General features: G+C 43.9%; 1 protein-coding gene across 1 annotated transcript in view; it reads left to right on the top strand.

Annotated features, from left to right (window-relative positions):
* The window catches only part of LOC311111345 (immunoglobulin superfamily DCC subclass member 4-like), a gene marked incomplete at its 3' end in the record, with an annotated part of 32,733 nt that extends 13,162 nt beyond the window's left edge, over positions 1-19,571 (top strand). The window contains exons 2-6 of the mRNA XM_084154065.1: positions 9,212-9,532; positions 12,147-12,288; positions 15,602-15,735; positions 19,181-19,206; positions 19,560-19,571. Of these exons, the coding sequence (XP_084010191.1) occupies positions 9,212-9,532; positions 12,147-12,288; positions 15,602-15,735; positions 19,181-19,206; positions 19,560-19,571 (635 nt within the window). The remainder of the gene's footprint in view (positions 1-9,211; positions 9,533-12,146; positions 12,289-15,601; positions 15,736-19,180; positions 19,207-19,559) is intronic.
* Between the last annotated feature and the right edge of the window lie 468 nt (positions 19,572-20,039).

Here is a 20,039-nt window from a genome sequence, read left to right as displayed (position 1 = left end):
CGCCCTAATCAGGTTAAGCACCCAATGCATGGGTCCGGTAAATTTCTTGAATGTCCGATAAATTAAAATGCTACCGGTCAAATGTCTGACGCCACATTTTCCTAATGAGATAAACACACAAAAGTACAGGCACTCTTCCATGCATCATACATTCGCGGTTAAACAAGAAAACAGCCGTCCCAGTATACTATCTATTGTTCCTGAATAGATATGGACAAATGTGTTTTAACTATTTCTATTGAAATATGGCCCATTTAGTCAAACCAGAGCCACAGTTATGTGCTGTGATAATGTTTCTGATAACAATAGAGATTTATATCCAGACAGTTCATTGATTGAATGACCAGTGTCTGTATGTCTGTATGGAAGTTACCTTATCATTTGCTTTGCTAAGAAATAAAAGCCCAAAATAAAACCGCAAAAGAGATCCTAGAAAGACAATTATTTTGGGTTGTATATGCTTTAGTAAAGTAGAGTTAATCTATTTTATAAAGGCCTAGCTGATCTAGTCTTTTTTGACAACTGGTGTATGTCCTATATACATTATCCACCTGTTTACACTCTCTCTCTCTCTCTCTCTCTCTCTCTCTCTCTCTCTCTCTCTCTCTCTCTCTCTCTCTCCTCTCTCTCTCTCTCTCTCTCTCTCTCTCTCTCTCCTCTCTCTCTCTCTCTCTCTCTCTCTCTCTCTCTCTCTCTCTCTCTCTCTCTCTCTCTCTCTCTCTCTCTCTCTCTCTCCCCCTTCTCTCTCTCTCTCTCTCTCCCCCCTCTCTCTCTCTCTCTCTCTCTCTCTCTCTCTCTCTCTCTCCCCCTCTCTCTCTCTCTCTCTCTCTCTCTCTCTCTCCCCTCTCTCTCTCTTCTCCCCCTCTCTCGGCTCCTCCTCTCCCAGTGACTCTGGTATGCAGGACTTGCCATTTCCTACCCTCTAGAAGTTATTAGAAGGGTGAGGTATTGTATAACTAAACAGCAGCATGGAAACATTAGCCTCTCACTCTCTGCCTCTCTACCCCTCTCAAATCAAATCAAATTGTATTGGTCTCGTACACATATTTGCAGATGTTATCGCAGGTGCAGTGAAATGCTTATGTTTCTAGCGCCAACAGTGCAGTAATACCTAACCATACAAAACAATACACACAAATCCAAAGAAAAAAAATTCAGAAATTAAGAAATATCAGAACGAGCACTGTCAGAGTCCGGAATATATATATATATATATATATATATATATATATATATATATATATATATATATATATATATATATATACAGTGGCTTCAGAAATTATTCATACCCCTTGATTTATTCCCATTTTGTTGTGTTACATTCTAGGAATGGTCGATATGGCCAAAATATCATATCACGGTATTTGACGTATTTTATATTTTTGAATAATAAAAGTTCTAAGTTTGCTTTATGAGTAGTGCATGACCCTACGGTGGCAACACATACATTCTAAGTGATTTCAATGGGTCTCTCTCCATTCTGATTGTTTTATACTATTCAATTCAACTTCAACCTAAAATCATTTCCTGCATTTCCATCAATTTCTGCACTTTCTGCACTCATTTGAGATAATTTCCACGCTGCCACGTAGGGCTGCACGATATTGGCAAAAAAAAACTAGGCCTTATTTTTAACCAAATGTTGCAATTGCGATTTGACTTGCTATTTAGATCAAAACACGGGTGAACTGTTGGAATCATGGAAATATAATGATTCTTCTAATTCTATAGTTAGAATATAAATAATAGTGGGCACTTTGAATACAGTGTTGTTTGACATGACAATTAATGAAAATGCCAGGGAGGAGTTATTGTGACAGGGTAGGAACCAAAGTGATGGTCAGTGTTTCCTAGGGGACCCTATAATATTTGGCTACATTAAATGTTTCTTCATGTAGCCAACATATTCATGCTTTGCCTATTCCTCTTTGATATAGAAGATACTGTTGCACAAACAACATGCTGATTTAGGCCTACACCAGCACTGGTATCAGGCTGTATTAGCTACTGTAGCTACGTTTGCTCTGACTTAGTACATTTATTAGCTAGCTAGCCAGTTAACTAGCGATTAGCATTAGTGGCTAACACAATTTAGCTTAAACTTGCTAAGAAAAGACAAACTAGCTGTTTGCAGATGTAAGAAATACAAACTAATTGTGTAATTATAGAACGATTGTGGATTTATAGGTTATTGTCCTGCTGAAAGGTGAATTTGTCTCCCAGTGTCAGTTGGAAAGCAGACTGAACCAGGTTTTCCTCTAGGATTTTGCCTGTGCTTAGCTCTATTCCTTTTCTTTTTATCCTAAAAAAACTCCCTGGTCCTTGCCGATGACAAGTAAACCCATACCATGATGCAGCCACAAGCATGCTTGAAAATATGAAGACTGGTACTCAGCGATGTGTTGTGTCGGATTTGCCCAAACATAACGCTTTGTATTCAGGACATAAAGTTAATGTCTTTGCCATATTTTTTGCAGGTTTACTTTAGTGCCTTGTTGCAAATAGGATGCATGTTTTGGATATTGTGTACAGGCTTCCTTCTTTTCACTGTAATTTAGGTTAGTATTGTGGAATAACTACAATGATGTTGATCCATCCTCAGTTTTCTCCATTAAACACTGTGACTGTTTTAAAGTCACCATTGGCATCATGGTGAAAACCCTGAGTGGTTTCCTTCCTCTCTGGCAACTGAGTTAGGAAGGATGCCTGTATCTTTGTAGTGACTGGGTGTATTGATACACCATCCAAAGTATAATTTCATAACTTCACCAAGCTCAAAGGGATATTCAATGTCTGCGGGGTTTTTTACCCATCTACCAATAGGTGCCCTTCTTTGCAAGGCATTGGAAAACCTCCCTGGTCTTTGTGGTTGAATCTGTATTTGAAATTCACTGCTCGACTGAGGGACCTTACAGATAATTGTATGTGTGGGATACAGAGATGCCGTAGTCATTCAAAAATCATGTTAAACACTATTATCGCCCACAGAGTGATTCCATTAAACTTATTATGTGACTTGTTAAGCACATTTTTACTCCTGAACTTATTTAGGCTTGCCTTAACAAAGGGGTTGAAAACTGATTGACTCAAGACATTACAGCGTTTCATTTTAATTCATTTGTAAAAAATTATAGAAACATAATTCCACTTTGACATTATGGTTTATTGTGTGTAGGCCAGTGACACAAAATCTCAATTTAATCCATTTTAAATTCAGGGTTTAACACAACAAAATGTGGAAAAAGTCAAGGGGTGTGAATACTTTCTGAAAGCACTGTATGTACATATAGGTAGGGGTAAAGTGACTAGGCAACAGGATATATAATAAGCAGTAGCAGCAGCGTATGTGTTGAGTCAAAAGAGTAAGCTCAAAGGGGGGTCAATGCAGATAGTTCAGGTAGCTATTTGGTTAACTATTTAGAAGTCTTATGGCTTGGGGGTACAAGCTGTTCAGAGTCCTGTTGGTTCCAGACTTCGGTACCGCTTGTCATGCGGTAGCAGAGAGAACAGTCTATGACTTGGGTGGCTGGAGTCTTTGACAAGTTTAAGGGCCTTCCTCTGACACCGCCTGGTATAGAGGTCCTGGATGGCAGGGAGCTCGTCCCCAGTGTACTGGGCCATACGCACTACCCTCTGTCATAACTACAGAGGATGCTGCAGCACCCCCTAAAAAATCAGGAATATTTTACAAAAAAATAAATTGGCTACAATGGGAAATCATAATAGTCACAACCCACAGTTGAGTTACCTGCTACTGTCCCCTTCCACTGGCATACTGTTATGTTCAGCTCATAACTGTTTTCTTTGTCTTTCTGTTGTCTGGAGGTCAAACCAAGAGTGTTAAAACAGTCTGAGTCTGGCCAAACCCTCCCCTCCCTCTCTCTCTCTCTCTCCCTCTCTCTCTTTCTGCCTCTCTCTCTCCCTCTCTCTCTCTCTGCCTTTCTCTCACACTCTCCAGTTAATGTCACTTCTCCCAGCTCTTACTGACACCGACCCATGAGCCCCCTCTCTTTCCATTTACTGTAACTAGCATCCTCACCCACTGAGCACCGACCATGGATGTTGAAAAGTACACTATAAATACAAAAGTATGTGGACACCCCTTCAAATTAGTGGTTGCTGACAGGTGTATAAAATCGAGCACACAGCCATGCAATCTCCATAGACAAACATTGGCAGTAGAATGGCCTTACTGAAGAGCTTAGTGACTTTAAACATGGCACCGTCATAGGATGCTACCTTTCCAACAAGTTAGTTTGTCAAACTTCTGCCCTGCTAGAGCTGCCCCAGTGAACTGTAAGTTCTGTTATTGTGAAGTGGAAACGTCTAGGAGCAACAAGGGATCAGCCGCAAAGTGGTAGGCCACACAAGCTCATAGAACGGGACTGCCGAGTGCTGAAGCGCGTAGCGCATATAAATCGACTGCCTCTGGAAGCAACGTGAGCACAAGAACTGTTCGTCAGAAGCTTCATGAAATGGGTTTCCATGGACGACCAGCCGCACACAAGCCTAAGATCATCATGTGCAATGCCAAGTGTCGGCTGGAGTGGTGACCGGCTCGCCAACATTGTACTCTGGAGCAGTGGAAACGTGTTCTGTGGAGTGATGAATCACTCTTCACCATCTGGCAGTCCGACGCACAAATCTGGGTTTGGTGGATGGCAACAAAACGCTACCTGCCCCAATGCGTAGTGCCAACTGTAAAGTCTGGTGGAGGAGGAATAATGGTCTGGGGCTGTTTTTCATGGTTCGGGCTAGGCCCCTCAGTGGAGGGAAATCTTAACGCTACAGCATAGAATTACATTCTAGACGATTCTGTGCTTCCAACTTTTTGGCAACAGTTTGGGGAAGGCCCTTTCCTGTTTCAGCATGACAATGCCCCCGTGCACAAAGTGAGGTCCATACAGAAATGGTTTGTCAAGATCGGTGTGGAAGAACTTGACTGGCCTGCACAGAGCCCTGACCTCAACCCCATCGAACACCTTTGGGATGAATTGGAACGCAGACTGTGAGCCAGGCCTAATCGGCCAACATCAGTGCCCGACCTCAGTAAGGCTCTTCTGGCTGAATGGAAGCAAGTCCTCGCAGCAATGTTCCAACTTTTAGTGGAAAGCCTTCCCAGGTGAGTGGAGGCTGTTATAGCAGCAAAGTGGGGACCAACTCCATATTAATGGCCATGATTTTGGAATGAGATGTTCGACGAGCAGGTGTCCACATACTGGTCATGTAGTGTAGTTGAAATTTGGTCAATGCACCCTGGCGTTGATGTTAACGTCCACAGACGGACTGGACTGGACCAAATCTGAGCCTATAATAGACATATGTTTCACAAGTTTGGATATCGCAGTACTGTACAGTACAGTGAGTAGAGCACAGTAGAGTACAGTCCAATCCAATATAGTAGTACAGTACAATACAGTACAGTACAGTGAAGAAAAGTAGAGTAGAGTACAGTACAGTACTTTCTACTGTACTGAACTATACTGTACTCTAGTGAACTGTACTGAACTACTCTACCCTACTCTTCAATGATTATCCATGTACTTCTGTGGACCAGACCAAGTTGAATTAATACTACTCTTTTGTCCACAGATAGCCAGCCTAGCTGCTTAAAATGCTCGACCTCCAGATGAGTATGAGGGGGGAGTTTAAGTACAATTCTTACAAACTTGTTTTGGCTGGTCTGCTGGTGAACAATGATGTGCAGGCATAATCGAAGTGACAACAAGCGCACTTGTTGTCTATAGCTAGGTTTCCATCCAATTGGCGACAGATTTTCATGCAAATTTTCTAAAATCCGCATAAAAACAATATGCTAATTTCCCTAATCAGAGTTGTGTTTCCATCAAATTGACTTGTTGCGGATAAAAGTTTGTGTGTAAATACGTAGTGCACATAAAAATAACTTTTGAGGTTAAATTCCCATGTACGGAATAAAATATACCAGTTCAATGGGTTTCCATCGCATTTTCAACTCTCAACCTACTGATAGTTATGTCACTAAAAATGTTCCGTAGGTATAGCGAATGTGCCTACTCTGGTATTGGCACATGCGCTCTAGCCAACAGCTCACCAATACAGTGTGGGTATAGTCTACATGATGAGATTATTATGGACAAAAGTGCAAGATTATTTTTTTTTGTCAAACGGCAGCCAAGCATCGATCATCATGTCACCAGAATAAGACCCTCTATTTAGCATTGGAGGATCAAGCTCATCACCGTGCACTATCACCACCCTGTGAAGTTCATCATTGTTTAATTAAACTGTAGCCTAATAAACTACATGCTTTTCCGAAATCGTAGTGGGAGGACCACACACCATATCATCACGTGACTCCAAGTTTACTTAGATATGATGGTTATTATATCAAAATTTGCGCATAAAAACGTTTCCACCGACATTTCTCGCATAATAATTTTTTCTACATAACAAGATCCCACCTTGTCTAGCATATTTGGTTTTGTCAACATTTGGAAAGTTTACCGACAAATTAGCTGTTTCCATCAGGCCTGTCGCGACATTTTTTTATCCGACGTACTTTACTTGCATAAAAAGGTTGGATGGAAAACTTGTTAATGTCAATAAATTTTGATGATGCAGGGATTATATTTTGGACAAATTTGGCATCCTACAGGAGACTTTTGAAGTAGCCTAATCAGATTAACTGGTTGTGTTTATGCCACATAACAAAAAGGTAATACATTTTAATAGTGAAATATTTTGGCTACATTAAGGCGTTAGGTTCTAGGTGTGTGAGGAATAGCCGCTCCGATTGGAGAGGAGGAAGAGTGCGTGATAAACTATAGTCAAAGTTAGCATGTGGAAAAGCGTAGTGCATAAGGGAAGTACCAAAGCAGCCTTGATACAGGGGAGGCTCATGCAAACAGATGAGGAAATGTGGCTAGGATGGAAGACATTTTATTGTAAAACCTGCAAAAGAGCTAACGTTAATCAGGAAAAAAAAACGCACTACCCTCCTCTGTTCCCAATAAAAAACCACACAACACTCCCAAAGCAAAGAGTTAGACACCAATTTAGTTTTGGTACATTTTGTATGGTTTGATAAACTTTGAAATCAGTGGTTTTTGTTTGGCATACATTTTAAAGTTACCATGGAGTTGCCCAGCATCCACCCCCATCCTGTTGCCTTCTTCACCTCCATCCCTCCCTCCCTCTCTCAATCCTTTTCTTCCCCCTCTCTGTATTGTGATTTTTCTCTATCTTGCTTCCTCTCTCCCTCTTTCAGTTTCCTCCCTCTCTCCCTCTCTCTCTCTCTCTCTCTCTCTCTCTCTCTCTCTCTCTCTCTCTCTCTCAGGCAGAGTGTGTGCATGTAAGCCAGGAGCTCCCTGCCATGTTGTCCATTCACCATGGCTCAGTATGAATGCCCAGCAGGGGTCTTCTGGAGTGGACCCCACCCCCCCTGAGCCCCCACTCTAATGTTCAGATGGATAACTCACAGCCCCCCTGCTCGCCACCCGTACTGGACAGGCATAGCATCTCTGAGTGCTGATTATAACTCTGTGTGTGTGTGCGCGTGCATGCGTAAGCGTGTGTGTGTGCCTCCGTGTGCGTTTGTGTGTGTGTTTATGTGTCTGTTAAGGACGGTCTGCTCTAGTGTAGTCTGTCTCAGTGCTGTAATATGTTGCGGTTGTGGTCTGTCGCTCTTCACAGGGTGGTTGATGTGATTACTATAGCTGGAGGTGGTAGTGTGGGTCGTTGTGTGTATGTGGGGTAATGACTTCCACACAGAATGGTCCAGAATCCCGGCTAAGTAAAACCTCTGGCAGTGAGCAGGGAAATGGCTGCAAACGGTTTAATGACTTAATAAGACCCAATTAGTGTAAATGGAGGAGAAGAGAGAGGAGCAGTGGAGGTGAGCTGGGGTGACTGAGTGTTCCTTGGCTACAGCAGCCAGCCCTCTTCTATTAGCTGATGAAAAGTAGGCCTCTGATGTGTTTTCCATCCCAGGAACACCTCTGGATAACAGAACAGCACACTGCTGCTTTCAGGTGCTCTCGTGCTATCTCTTTCACACACACACACACACACACACACACACACACACACACACACACACACACACACACACACACACACACACACACACACACACTCACACTCACACTCACACTCACACACACACACACACACACACACACACACACACACACACACACACACATAAACAAACACAAAAAGCCATATGACCACATACAAGGACAATGGAGTTTTGTGCGTGTGTGCGTTTGTTATGTGTGTTATGTATGTGTGTGTGTGTGGCAGGTGTATGCCAGGGCGTGGTGTGTGTAGTGTGTAGTGGAGACTTTGAGAGCATTACCCTGCTCTGAGACAGGGGTGGTGGGGGGTCAGCCCTCATTTAATCAAGGAAATAATTCCATCTCCCATTAAGTTAATTAATCTAAGGCCTTGCTCAAAACAGAACCAGAGGGAAACACACCCAGAACACTACTTGTGTGGGTGTGTGGGTGTGTGTGTGTGTGTGTGTGTGTGTGTGTGGGTGGGTGAGTGTGTGTGTGGTGTACGCACACGTGTTTGAGTGAGATGTGCATGTTCAGTTATGCTCCTGTATGGTTAGCCACATGGGTCTTTTGACATGAACAGTATGTTCACTAGGAGACAGTTCTAAATGGTACATTGATCGTGGCTTTTCAGCCAAACAACAGAAGGAAATCCACTGACACCAACTATACAGATCAATAGATACAAATCCTTGTTATTTGTTGTTTGCAATCAATGTGTTTTTGGACTTTTCGGTATGGGAATAGTCTCTCACTTCAAAATGTATGATTGTTGGTTGTTGTTTGCCCAACACTTTTCTGGGCATATTACAACTCTGTAAACCTGTTAAACTCTCATACACTGACAGTACACAGGTTGATCAACAGGATGTGAAGTTGTTTACCTATGCCGCTGTAAACGGGGTATGCATACAGCCAAAGATAAAAACTGGAATGTGCGAACTACAGGGAATAGCCTTGAAGCATTTTAAAGATATCCAGTTGAGTGTTGCATGTTTTGTAGCAATTTGACATTTCCTGGTTTGGCCCCTTCATTCCTTCTCTCCCTCCTCCATCTCTCACGCTAACCTGTCTCCCCATGCACACTAATCTCAGACCACTCATGTCAGTCAGGATTTGGAGTCTAACTCTCTCTCCCCCCCCTCCCCCCTTCTCTCCCCCTCCAGAGAAGCCTGTGATGGTGGAGCTGAGCTGTGGGGCAGGGCCTGTCCTCGTGGTACTGGAGCTGGGACAGCCCCTGCTGTTGGAATGTCACCTGGGGGCCACGCCCCTGGACACGCCTCTCAACGTCACCTGGCTGCAGGATGGGCTACCCGTGCTGGAGGGGGAGGGGGACTCCCTCAGGACCCTGGCCAACGGCTCACTGCTGGTGCTGCCCACCTCTGTGGATGGCCGGACCCCTCAGGGGGTGGAGGGGGGCTACAGCTGTGTGAGCGCCGGCCCCTTTGGAGCCCTGACCAGCCGCACCATCACCGTTCACCTGGCCAGTGAGTATTACTATTTCTCAGACAGGGCGGGGCTGTGCCCGCTCAACTCCACCAGGGTCAGACTCACATGGAATGGTCTGGTGTCCCCACACAGGAGCACAGCCACATTCCTCAGGGGGATTTCTGTGCTTGGTTGAAAATGAACTTGGTCCTCCTCTGTCTCAGACAAGGGTTTGATTGTGTGGCTGGTCGGCCGCACCGGTGGTGTCCTGGGAACAGGTAGGCTCCACTCCGGTGGTGTCCTGGGAACAGGTAGGCTCCACACCGGTGGTGTCCTGGGAACAGGTAGGCTCCACACCGTTGGTGTCCTGGGAACAGGTAGGCTCCACACCGGTGGTGTCCTGGGAACAGGTAGGCTCCACACCGGGGGTGTCCTGGGAACAGGTAGGCTCCACACCGGTGGGCTGAGGACAGACAGGGGGAAGGGGGAAGAGCAAGAGAGTGAGTGGGATTGAGAGAGAGGGAGATAGAGAGAGGGTAGCAAGAGATCCGGCTTACCCCCTCTCCTCCCTCTCCCCTCTCCTCTCCCCTCACTCTCTCCTCCCGTAGAGCTGCTTTCATTATCCTCTGTAAAAGTGGCAGTCTTTATTCAGTCATTAGCTTTGTGTAGAATGGGACTGTATCCTCTATGGAGGTTCTTCCTTTTGTCAGCTGTCACATGCCTATTTATGAGGATGCCTTGTTTGGGGGGAACGAGGGGACAATGAGGGAGGGCAGTGAGGACTGAGAGGGATGAAGGGAGGGAGGAAGGGAGGGAGGGAGGTGGCTGAGGAGTTAGGATTGGTGAAAAGAGAGGGAAGTAGGAAGGTAGAGAAGGATACATTGGGGAGGAAGGGGTGGGAGATTTGGGTGGGAGGTGACTGAGGAGTTTGGGATGGTGAAGGCAGAGGCTGTTCTGGGAGAGAGACTAATAAGTGTGTCCTTCAAAAGGTGTCTGTGGAGGGAGCTGGTAAATGTAATGTGCTGTAGACTGCTACTGCTGTGAGATGGATGGGCTGCTGGAGACAGGGCCAGGGGGCTGCATGCAATGGGCCTCAACGAGCACACTGACATTGAGCAGACAGAGCAGAGGGCCCTGTCTGTCTCTCTTTCTGTCTGTCTGTTTCATGTCTTTACCACCACCAATTAGGAGGCAGAACAACATCACATGAGATAAATGTGTGACAGTCCTTTGTCTCCAACACCCTAAACATGTTTTATGTGCATGGCTCTTCTGAATGCTCCCTTCATGTGACTTTGTCCAAAAAGCAAGTGAGTTTGTTAAAGAGAGTGAGAGGGGGGAGGTAAATCGTGGTAGAGAAGGAGGGGAGGAGAGGAGTTGGTGGACATGCCGACAGACAGAGAGCAGGGAAGCCATGGGTTGTGGTTGGAGAGTACAAGGGGAGGGGAAGAAAGTTGCAATCTGATCGCTGAGGGGCCAAAGAATGGGGCAGAGACAGAAAGAGGGAGAGAGAGGGGGAACGGAGAGGACAGGAGAAAGAAAGAGAGGGGAGGCACAGAGAGAACAGGAACAGACAGAGAAGGGAGAGACTATAGATAAACGTGCTATGGATTGAACTCATATAGAGCACAAGACATGCTAACAGATTTAGTAGGTACAGTAATCAATTTAATCTGGTCCATTCACTCAGTAGGTTAATCATTAGCCCAGTTGGCCACAACAGTTACAAGTGCTAGCTTACTTTACAGTATTGGATGACCTGTTATCTAGCTAGCTGCTCTGTGTGCTCATTGAGAAACTTTGCTCCGTTTGGGCTTTGTGTGTGTGTGTGTGTGTGTGTGTGTGTGTGTGTGTGTGTGTGTGTGTGTGTGTGTGTGTGTGTGTGTGTGTGTGTGTGTGTGTGTGTGTGTGTGTGTGTGTGTGTGTGTGTGTGTGTGTGTACAGTAACTCGTTTTTGCCATGACAGTTGCTGAGCTTAGTTGTACTGTTAGTCAGCTGATAATATGTGGCTTTCTGAAGAACTGTGCCATGTGAGAATCAGCTCAGACAGTCATGGAAAGTAGTTGTGACAGATTTATATTTGGTCGCTAGGTAGGATTAGTCCTTACATGTTTTATGAAGCATGGCTAATGCGTCACATTTGCAAATCATTTCCAAATTTATTTTTAAGTGCATGTCTTGGGCTTTTACAGTCCAATGGAGAAATTAGGAAAAACTTCAGGATGTAAGGATGTCACTATTTCTTCAAGTGCTTTATGAATGGCTGAATGTGTAGTCTGTCACAACGGTTTGGTGAGAATACAATTTGAAGGTAATCTTGGATTGGTATGTTCAGTTCTTTAGGACTGCGGGCTGGACAGAACAGCTTGCAACCCTGGAGCTGATTGATGAGGTAGTCAGAGCTCTTGTGTTTCCCCATAATGCCCCAACTCAGTCTGGCCTGAGGTCGGGGCCCCCTCAGCCCTATAAGACTCAGCTCCAGGACTCACTGCTGCCCCCTGCTGTTAACTACAATTATTACGTGTGGGCTACAGACTTGCTGACTGCATCTCTCTCTCTGTCTCTCTCTCTTTCTCTTTCTCCCTCTCTCTTGATGTCTGTCTCTCTATCTCTCTTGATGTCTGTCTCTCTATCTCTATCTCTCTCTCCCTCACCTTTCTCCATCACTCCCAGCGCTGTCTCGTTTCCATCAGGACCCAGAGGCCCAGGTGGTGCCCGTGGGGGGTGCTTCCCGCTTTCAGTGCCAGATAGATGGAGTGCCCACGCCAAGGATAACCTGGGAGAAGGACCAGGAACCCATCCCCAGCCAGCCTAGGTGAAACTCACGCACACACACACGCACACACACACATACACAAACACACACACTCACAAACACACATGATGATGCACTCCAGTAGAGCCTGGCAGTAAGTGATTGTCTGTTCTACTTGGTCCCAATGTTGTCCCCTGAGAGAGCTCCAGCTGGCCAGCAGAGACTGGATCTGTACTAAGGTCCATGCTGACACTGATCATGTGAGGGCTGTGCTCCCTCCACCATTCTACTTCATTGCATAATGGCAGTCAGGGAATATCCTGAGAATTTGGTAGGAAGTAAAATGAAATGAGTACATTTTGGTCTTTTTCAGTAGTGCGGAGTTCAGAGATAAGGGATGGACACAGGTCTGTTGGTTTCCTCTCTGTCTGTCAGCCAGAGGCTGAAGGTCAGGGCCACAAAGTGCAGCCTGGTCACTTCTGTCTTCTGTTTGTTCTACTCCCAAAACCCCTCCTGCATCTCCCTTTCACATGGCTACAGGCTGCCAGTCCTGCCTAGGAACTGATGTGCTTTGAATCTAATTGGGTGGAAAGATGCACATAATCTACTGCACATGACTCCGCTCCCTCCCTTCTCCTCCCTGGCTTTTCCTCTCTCCTCGCTCCTTTCGTCTCCCTCACGGGAGAGATTTGGCCCTTTTAAAATTAAGTTACACTTTTTTCCAACTGCTCTGTCCTTATCAATCGTAGAAAGACTGGCAGCTGTTTGTTAGTAATTTAGATGCATATCACACACACACACTTATACAGTATACAGTATAAAGTGAATGACTGTTCATGGCTTGCCTCGGCGTGATCATGTGTTGAGTTGATGGCCTGTATATTTTTGCCCTTCAAAGGCCATGGCCAACATATGGCTGTTCACATTACTACTTGTTTGTATGTGTGTAACATGGTTAAACTGACTAACATTATTATAACGTTTGAGGACCCTTGCCGCTGACCATTCTTGACCACACAGAGTGGACAAGGGCATGAAAGGAACAGAGAGGGGGGCAGGACCAGTGTGCTAACAATACCCTGTGCATTGACAGCCAGGGCTGAACAGTGGACAATCATGTAGCGCTACTTTTAGAAACCCCCAATTAAAGCCTTCCCGTCTGCCTGAAAACTCAAATGCACACTCTCACAGCCGAGCAGCGGCTACACACACACACACACACACACACACACACACACACACACACACACACACACACTCTCACTAGTCACCAGAAACGGTCACACTCTCATGCTCATTTACCCAAGCACTTAACGCTATTGATGTTTCTGCCTCAGCTCTGCTGTTGGCTATACATTTGTGCCTGCCTGACATTATTAGAGGCATCTGGCTCAAAAAGGGTCTATCCCTGTGTGACCCAAAGCCCAATGCTGAACCAAGCTGTACAGTACTGTGATGTTGTTGGGCTGACACACAGTGGTACTAATGGGCAGCAGTAGAGATGAGACCCAGACCAGAGACCAGGGTTGTGTACAGTCTCTCTGTTACAATGATGAGCTCTGTCTGTCTGTCTGTCTGTCTGTCTGTCTGTCTGTCTGTCTGTCTGTCTGTCTGTCTGTCTGTCAGGGGATTAGTAGTCCATCATCATAGAGTTAAAAGGCTGTGGAATAGGAGTTGAATAGTTGAAAGCCCAGGCCTCAGGCTCAGAGGAACCATCCAGACGTGAGTGTGTGTGTGTGTGTGGAACCTGACCTGTCTTCCATGGCAGAAGGGAGGGAGGGAGGGAGGGAGGGAGGGAGGGAGGGAGGGAGGGGGAAGAGGAGCTGGTGGGATAAATATTGACAAGAGTCGGCACAACCAGAAGCCATGGCTGCTTCTAAAAGCTGTTTTGCAATGCGCAATCTCTCTGACCTAGATTGAGAGCTCTTTGTTCCCTTATATCTATCAGTAAAGATTTCTAAAGATGTATTTATTTCTAGTCTCTTCTTCTTCTCCCCTCTTTATGTCTTCTCTCTCATTAGGTAGGCAGTGGGAATACTATGTATCTTGTGTCATTTCTTTTTTCTTCCTTTCTTTTGTCTACTTTTATTTTAGATTCTCAATGTTTGGACGGTGTTATGCTAAATAGCTGTTAGATGTAAGGATAGTGTAGCCTAATGGCTGTCCCTGGAGACCTACTCCTGTAGTTCTGTATGGTGGTAATGAGCTGGGGAGAGAGTGTACACAGTGGGAGATTACCAGTGAGGTGTTATTATCAGTGGTGGAGAAAGTACTCAATTGTCATTACATTTTTTACATTTTAGTCATTTAGCAGACGCTCTTATCCAGAGCGACTTACAGTTATCACATACATTATTTTATCGAACCCACAACCCTGGCGTTGCAAACGCCATGCTCTACCAACTGAGCTACATCCCCTGCCGGCCATTCCCTCCCCTACCCTGGACGACGCTGGGCCAATTGTGCGCCGCCCCATGGGTCTCCCGGTCGCTCGGCTACGACAGAGCCTGGATTCGAACCAGGATCTCTAGTGGCACAGCTAGCACTGCGATGCAGTGCCTTAGACCACTGCGTCACTCGGGAGAGATACTTGAGTAAAAGTAAAGATACCTTAATAGAAAATTACTCAAGTAAAAGTAAAGTCACCCAGTAAAATACTACTTCAGTAAAAGTCTAAAAGTATTTGGTTTGAAATATACTTAAGTATTACAATTGAATGGAATTGCTCAAATGTACTTAAGTATCAAAAGTAAAAGTATAAACCATTTCAAATTCCTTATTTTAAGCAAACCAGACGGCACAATTTTCTTGTTTTGTATTTATTGACGGATCGCCAGGGGCACACTCCAACACTCAGACATAATTTACAAACGTAGCATTTGTGTTTAGTGAGTCCACCAGATCAGAGGCAAGGTAGGGATGACCAGGATGTTCTCTTGATGTGTGTGAATCGGACCATTTTCCTGTCAAAATGTAATTTTGGGTGTCAGGGAAAATGTATGGAGTATGAAGTACATTATTTTCTTTAGGAATGTAGTGAAGTAAAAGTAAAAGTGAGGCAAAAATATAAATAGTAAAGTAAAGTACAGATACCCCAAAAATCGACTTAAGTAGTACTTTAAAGTATTTGTACTTAAGTACTTTACACCACAGGTTATTATATCTCTCTTCTGAGATCTAAGCACTAGTTCTCACTTTCTCCTTTCTCTCTCCCCCACACTCTCTCTCTCTCTCCTTCCCACCCTCTCTCTCTCCCTTTCTCTCTCTCTCTCTCTCTCTCTCTCTCTCTCTCTCTCTCTCTCTCGCTCTCTCTCTCTCTCTCTCTCTCTCTCTCTCTCTCTCTCTCGCTCTCTCTCCATCCCTCTGTCTCCAGGTTCATCTCTCTCCCTAACGGTGTGCTCCAGATCTTGGGGGTGGTTAAGGAGGATGGGGGTGCGTACCGCTGTGTGGCCTCTAACTCTGCCCGGAAACGCTTCAGCCAGGATGCCATCCTCACTGTCACTACAGGTATGTTACCTCTCTCTCTCTCTCTCTCTCTCTCTCTCTCTCTCTCTCTCTCTCTCTCTCTCTCTCTCTCTCTCTCTCTCTCTCTCTCTCTCTCTCTCTCTCTCTCTCTCTCTCTCTCTCTCGCTCTCTCTCTCTCGCTCTCTCTCTCTCTCTCTTTCTGATGAAGTCTGTAGGCAAATTATCCCTTTGGATGTGCTTGATCCCTCTGTCTGGGTCTGCTCTTTCAATGCCCTATTTATTTATTTAACCTTTATTTAACCAGGAAGGGCTCATTGAGATTTAAAATCTCTTTTTCAAGAGCGTCCTGGCCAAGATAGGCAGCACCAAGTCATTACAAAAAATTACAGACAGACAACATGAAAAACTACAAGTAATCTAGTAAAAACCATTCATGAATTCACAAGAGTATAACAATATCAAAAACAGCAAATTAAAGACATTGACAGGTCAGGGAATCAGCCTCAAAATCCTTCATCAGAGATTTAAAAACACCAATCGGGACAAGTTCTTCCAGTTTAAAATTATTTTGTAAGGTGTTCCAAGACGATGGCGCAGAGTACATAAAATACCTTTTACCAAATTCAGTTCGGACATTTGGAACAGTTAGCAGGATAAAGTCCAGTGAACGAAGAGAGTACCCACCACATTTCTGAACAATAAAAATGCCCAAATAAAAAGGTAGTAAACCCAAAATGGCTTTGTAAATAAAAGTATACCAGTGACTGAGCCTACGAGTGACTAGAGAAGGCCAGCCAACCCTGGTATACAAAGTACAGTGGTGCGTAAGGGTTTTGCAGTTTAAAATAAATCTCAAAGTACCATGATAAAGAGTGTCAATTGATCTCAAACACTGAGCGGAAGCATTCATATATAAAATATCCCCATAGTCTAGTAAAGGCATAAATGTAGCTGATACTAGCCTCCTTCTGGCTTCAAAAGAAAAACAGGCCTTATTCCTAAAATAAAATCCCAATTTCAGCTTCAATTTTTTTGTAAGTTGTTGAATATGCAATTTAAAAGAGAGGCCGTCATCAATTAGAATTCCAAGATATTTATATGAGGTTACAACCTCAATCTCCTTGCCCTGACAGGTAGTAACAGGTGAAAGGTTCAGAGGTCTATTTCTTGCATTAGAAAACACCATTAGTTTAGTTTTGTCAGTATTGAGGATAAGCTTCAATTGACACAAGGTATGTTGAACAGTATAAAAAGCAGTTTGCAAGTTCTGGAAAGCTTTTGTAAGAGATGAGGCACAACAGTAAATAACAGTATCATCAGCATAAAAATGAAGTTGTGCATTTTGGACATTTTTGTCTAAATCATTAATATAAATAGTGAATAAGAGAGGACCAAGTACAGAGCCCTGGGGCACACCATTCAGGACAGACAATTTAACAGACATAAGCCCATCAAATTGAGTGCACTGAGTTCTATCAGACAGATAGTTAGCAAACCATGCAACTGCATGCTCCGAAAGACCTACACTCAACAATCTCTGCCTTAGTATAGCATGATCAACTGTATCAAAAGCCTTAGAGAGATCAATAAAAAGTGAGACACAGTGCTGTTTTTTGTCAAGGGCTTCAGTGATATCATTTAAAACCTTCATGGCTGCTGTAATTGTGCTATGCTTCTTCCTGAAGCCCGATTGATACATTGATAAAATAGAGTTAGTAAATAAAAACTCTTTTAGCTGTTCACTTACAAGGGTTTCAAGTATTTTCACCAGGGGTGACAGCTTTGAGATTGGCCTATAATTATTTAAAAGAGTTGGATCTCCCCCTTTTAAAAGTGGTAGGACAAATGCTGATTTCCAGATCTTTGGAATTTCATTACATTCCAGGGTTAGATTGAACAGATATGTAAGTGGTTCAGCTATGAAATCAGCTGCCAGATTTAAAAAGCAGGGATCCAAAAGATCAGGACCTGCAGGCTTTCTTTGATCTAAGGATTTCAGGGCTTTATGTACCACCTGCACTGAGAATGGCAGAAAACTAAAAGTTTGACCAGCTCTCACTGGTTCATCCACACAGGGTTGTACAGAGACAGAGGACACTGGTTCATCCACACAGGGTTGTACAGAGACAGAGGACACTGAATCAAACAGCCTACCAGATGATACAAAGTGCTCATTGAAACAATTCAGCATTTCAGTTTTGTCATATATAGCAACAGAGTCCTTCAAAACACATGACGGTAATTCATTAACATTACTGTTACCAGACATAGACTTAATAGCATTCCAAAACTTTCTAGGGTCATTCAGGTTATCAGTGGTAACAGACATAAAATATTCAGACTTGGCCTTCCTGAGAAGAAAAGAACACTTGTTTCTTAACTGCCTAAAAATAAGCCAATCAGCATCAGAACAAGATTTCCTTGCTTTAGCCCAGGCTAGATTACGGTCGTGAATAATACAAGACAGCTCAGAAGAAAACCATGGATTATCCCGCCCTTTAACCCTGAACCTGCGGAATGGTGCATGTTTGTTTACTATTTGGAAAAAACCATCATGAAAGAATATCCAGGCAGTTTCCACATCAGGGATAAGCTCAATCTTGCTCCAGTCAAAATAAAACAAATCATGAAAGAAAGCCTGCTCATTAAAACACTTCAAATTTCTCTTACGAATAAAACGTGGATTTGTCTTTGGAACCTTAGTATTTCTAACAGCAACAACAGCACAATGGTCACTTAAATCATTACAAAAAACACCAACCGCAGAATATTTATGTGGAACATTTGTCAATATCAAATCAATCAGGGTAGATTTATCAGGGCATTTAAGATTTGGGCGAGTGGGTGAATTAATCAACTGGGTAAGATTCATAGAATTACAAAACATTTTTAAATCATCAGACACCGGCTTTAACCAACACCAGTTGAGATCACCAATCAAGATCATTTCACTGTAAAGAAGTTTAGACATAAGGTGCGTCAAAGAAGAAAATGCATCACCAAGAGCAGAGGGGGGTCTATAACAGCCAATCACAGTTATAGAGAGGCCCTTTGAAACCTCAATATTCAAAGCAAGAAATTCCAACTGTTTACAAATAGTTTCAGACTTTGCCACACTTACATGGAATTTAGATTTTACATATATAGCCACACCCCCACCTTTCTTAACCCGATCTGCACGATAAACATTGTAACCACTTATACAAATATCCTTATCAAAAATAGACTTGCTGAGCCAGGTTTCCGAAAACACAATTACATCAGCATCAGTTGATTTAGCCCAAATCCTAACCCCATCAATTTTTGACAACAGGCTGCGTACATTTAAATGAAAAATACCAAAACCAGATCTTGATTTAAAATCAGAGGGGGTTTGGAGACATTGCATATCAGGGCCAGGGTTAGGTTGCACATTACCTGATATCAACAACAGAAGAATAACTAGGCACCTCTGTTTAATAACCTTGCACGGCTTCTCTTTTTTAAGAGACCTACTGCAAGCGAATTCTACAAGTGAGTTTCCAGACAATACAAAACAGTCATTTAAAACCATTAGACTTTGGTAGTGACACAAATTCGTACTGTTCACATCATGCCACAAATGCATCGGCACTTGGACGAGTGGACCGAGTGAAAAAGAGCGAGTTCCTGCAGACAAAATGTCTAATGGACGCGAGAGTACATTGTCAGATGTACTCACCCTGCGACAATGTTCGTTTTCTCCAGAGTTCAATAAAGTCAGTGCACAAAGCAATACCACGTAAATTGTCATTTTCTCTGACCAAAAAACAAGAGGCCAACGAAGGTAAGTGGAGAGAGGGACAGCGTGTATGTGAGTCAATGTGAGTGTTTGCGCGTGTGAGTAGATTGAGTGTTGAGGGCGATAGAGAGAACGGGTTGAGCTGCCACTGACAGCCAGGCGAAGAGTAAGGAGCAGCTCGGACAAGACACTCCGCGGACTAACGAGGAACTCAGGCCAGCCAGAGATAGGGTTACTTTGGTAAACTTCAAGTAATGAAGTTCCGAGTTGAGGAGGACCCGTGATCTTTACACCAGCAAAAATAAAATAGTTTGCACTACGCAACAACGAAGTTACGCAACCATAAATAAATAGATTATTAGTAGGTTAAAATGTACTAGTCACAAACAAACGACTTGACAAACGACTTGACATGCTGCCATCTTGGCTAAGTCATCTACTATGCAACGTTGGTGGATGGCTTCCTGCTTATATGTATTTCCTGTAAGTGTATGCTGGAATGAGAGAGCTAAAGAGACAGAGATGGCTCCAGACCTATGGTCTCATGTCTGATATCAGCAGGCTGGAAGCAGTATACACAGCCTCG

This window comes from Coregonus lavaretus, assembly GCF_964263955.1.
Source record: "Coregonus lavaretus genome assembly, chromosome: 37".
NCBI classification, from domain to species: Eukaryota; Metazoa; Chordata; class Actinopteri; order Salmoniformes; family Salmonidae; genus Coregonus; species Coregonus lavaretus.
Note: the sequence above shows the minus strand (reverse complement) of the source record. Positions and strands in the feature narration are given on the sequence as shown.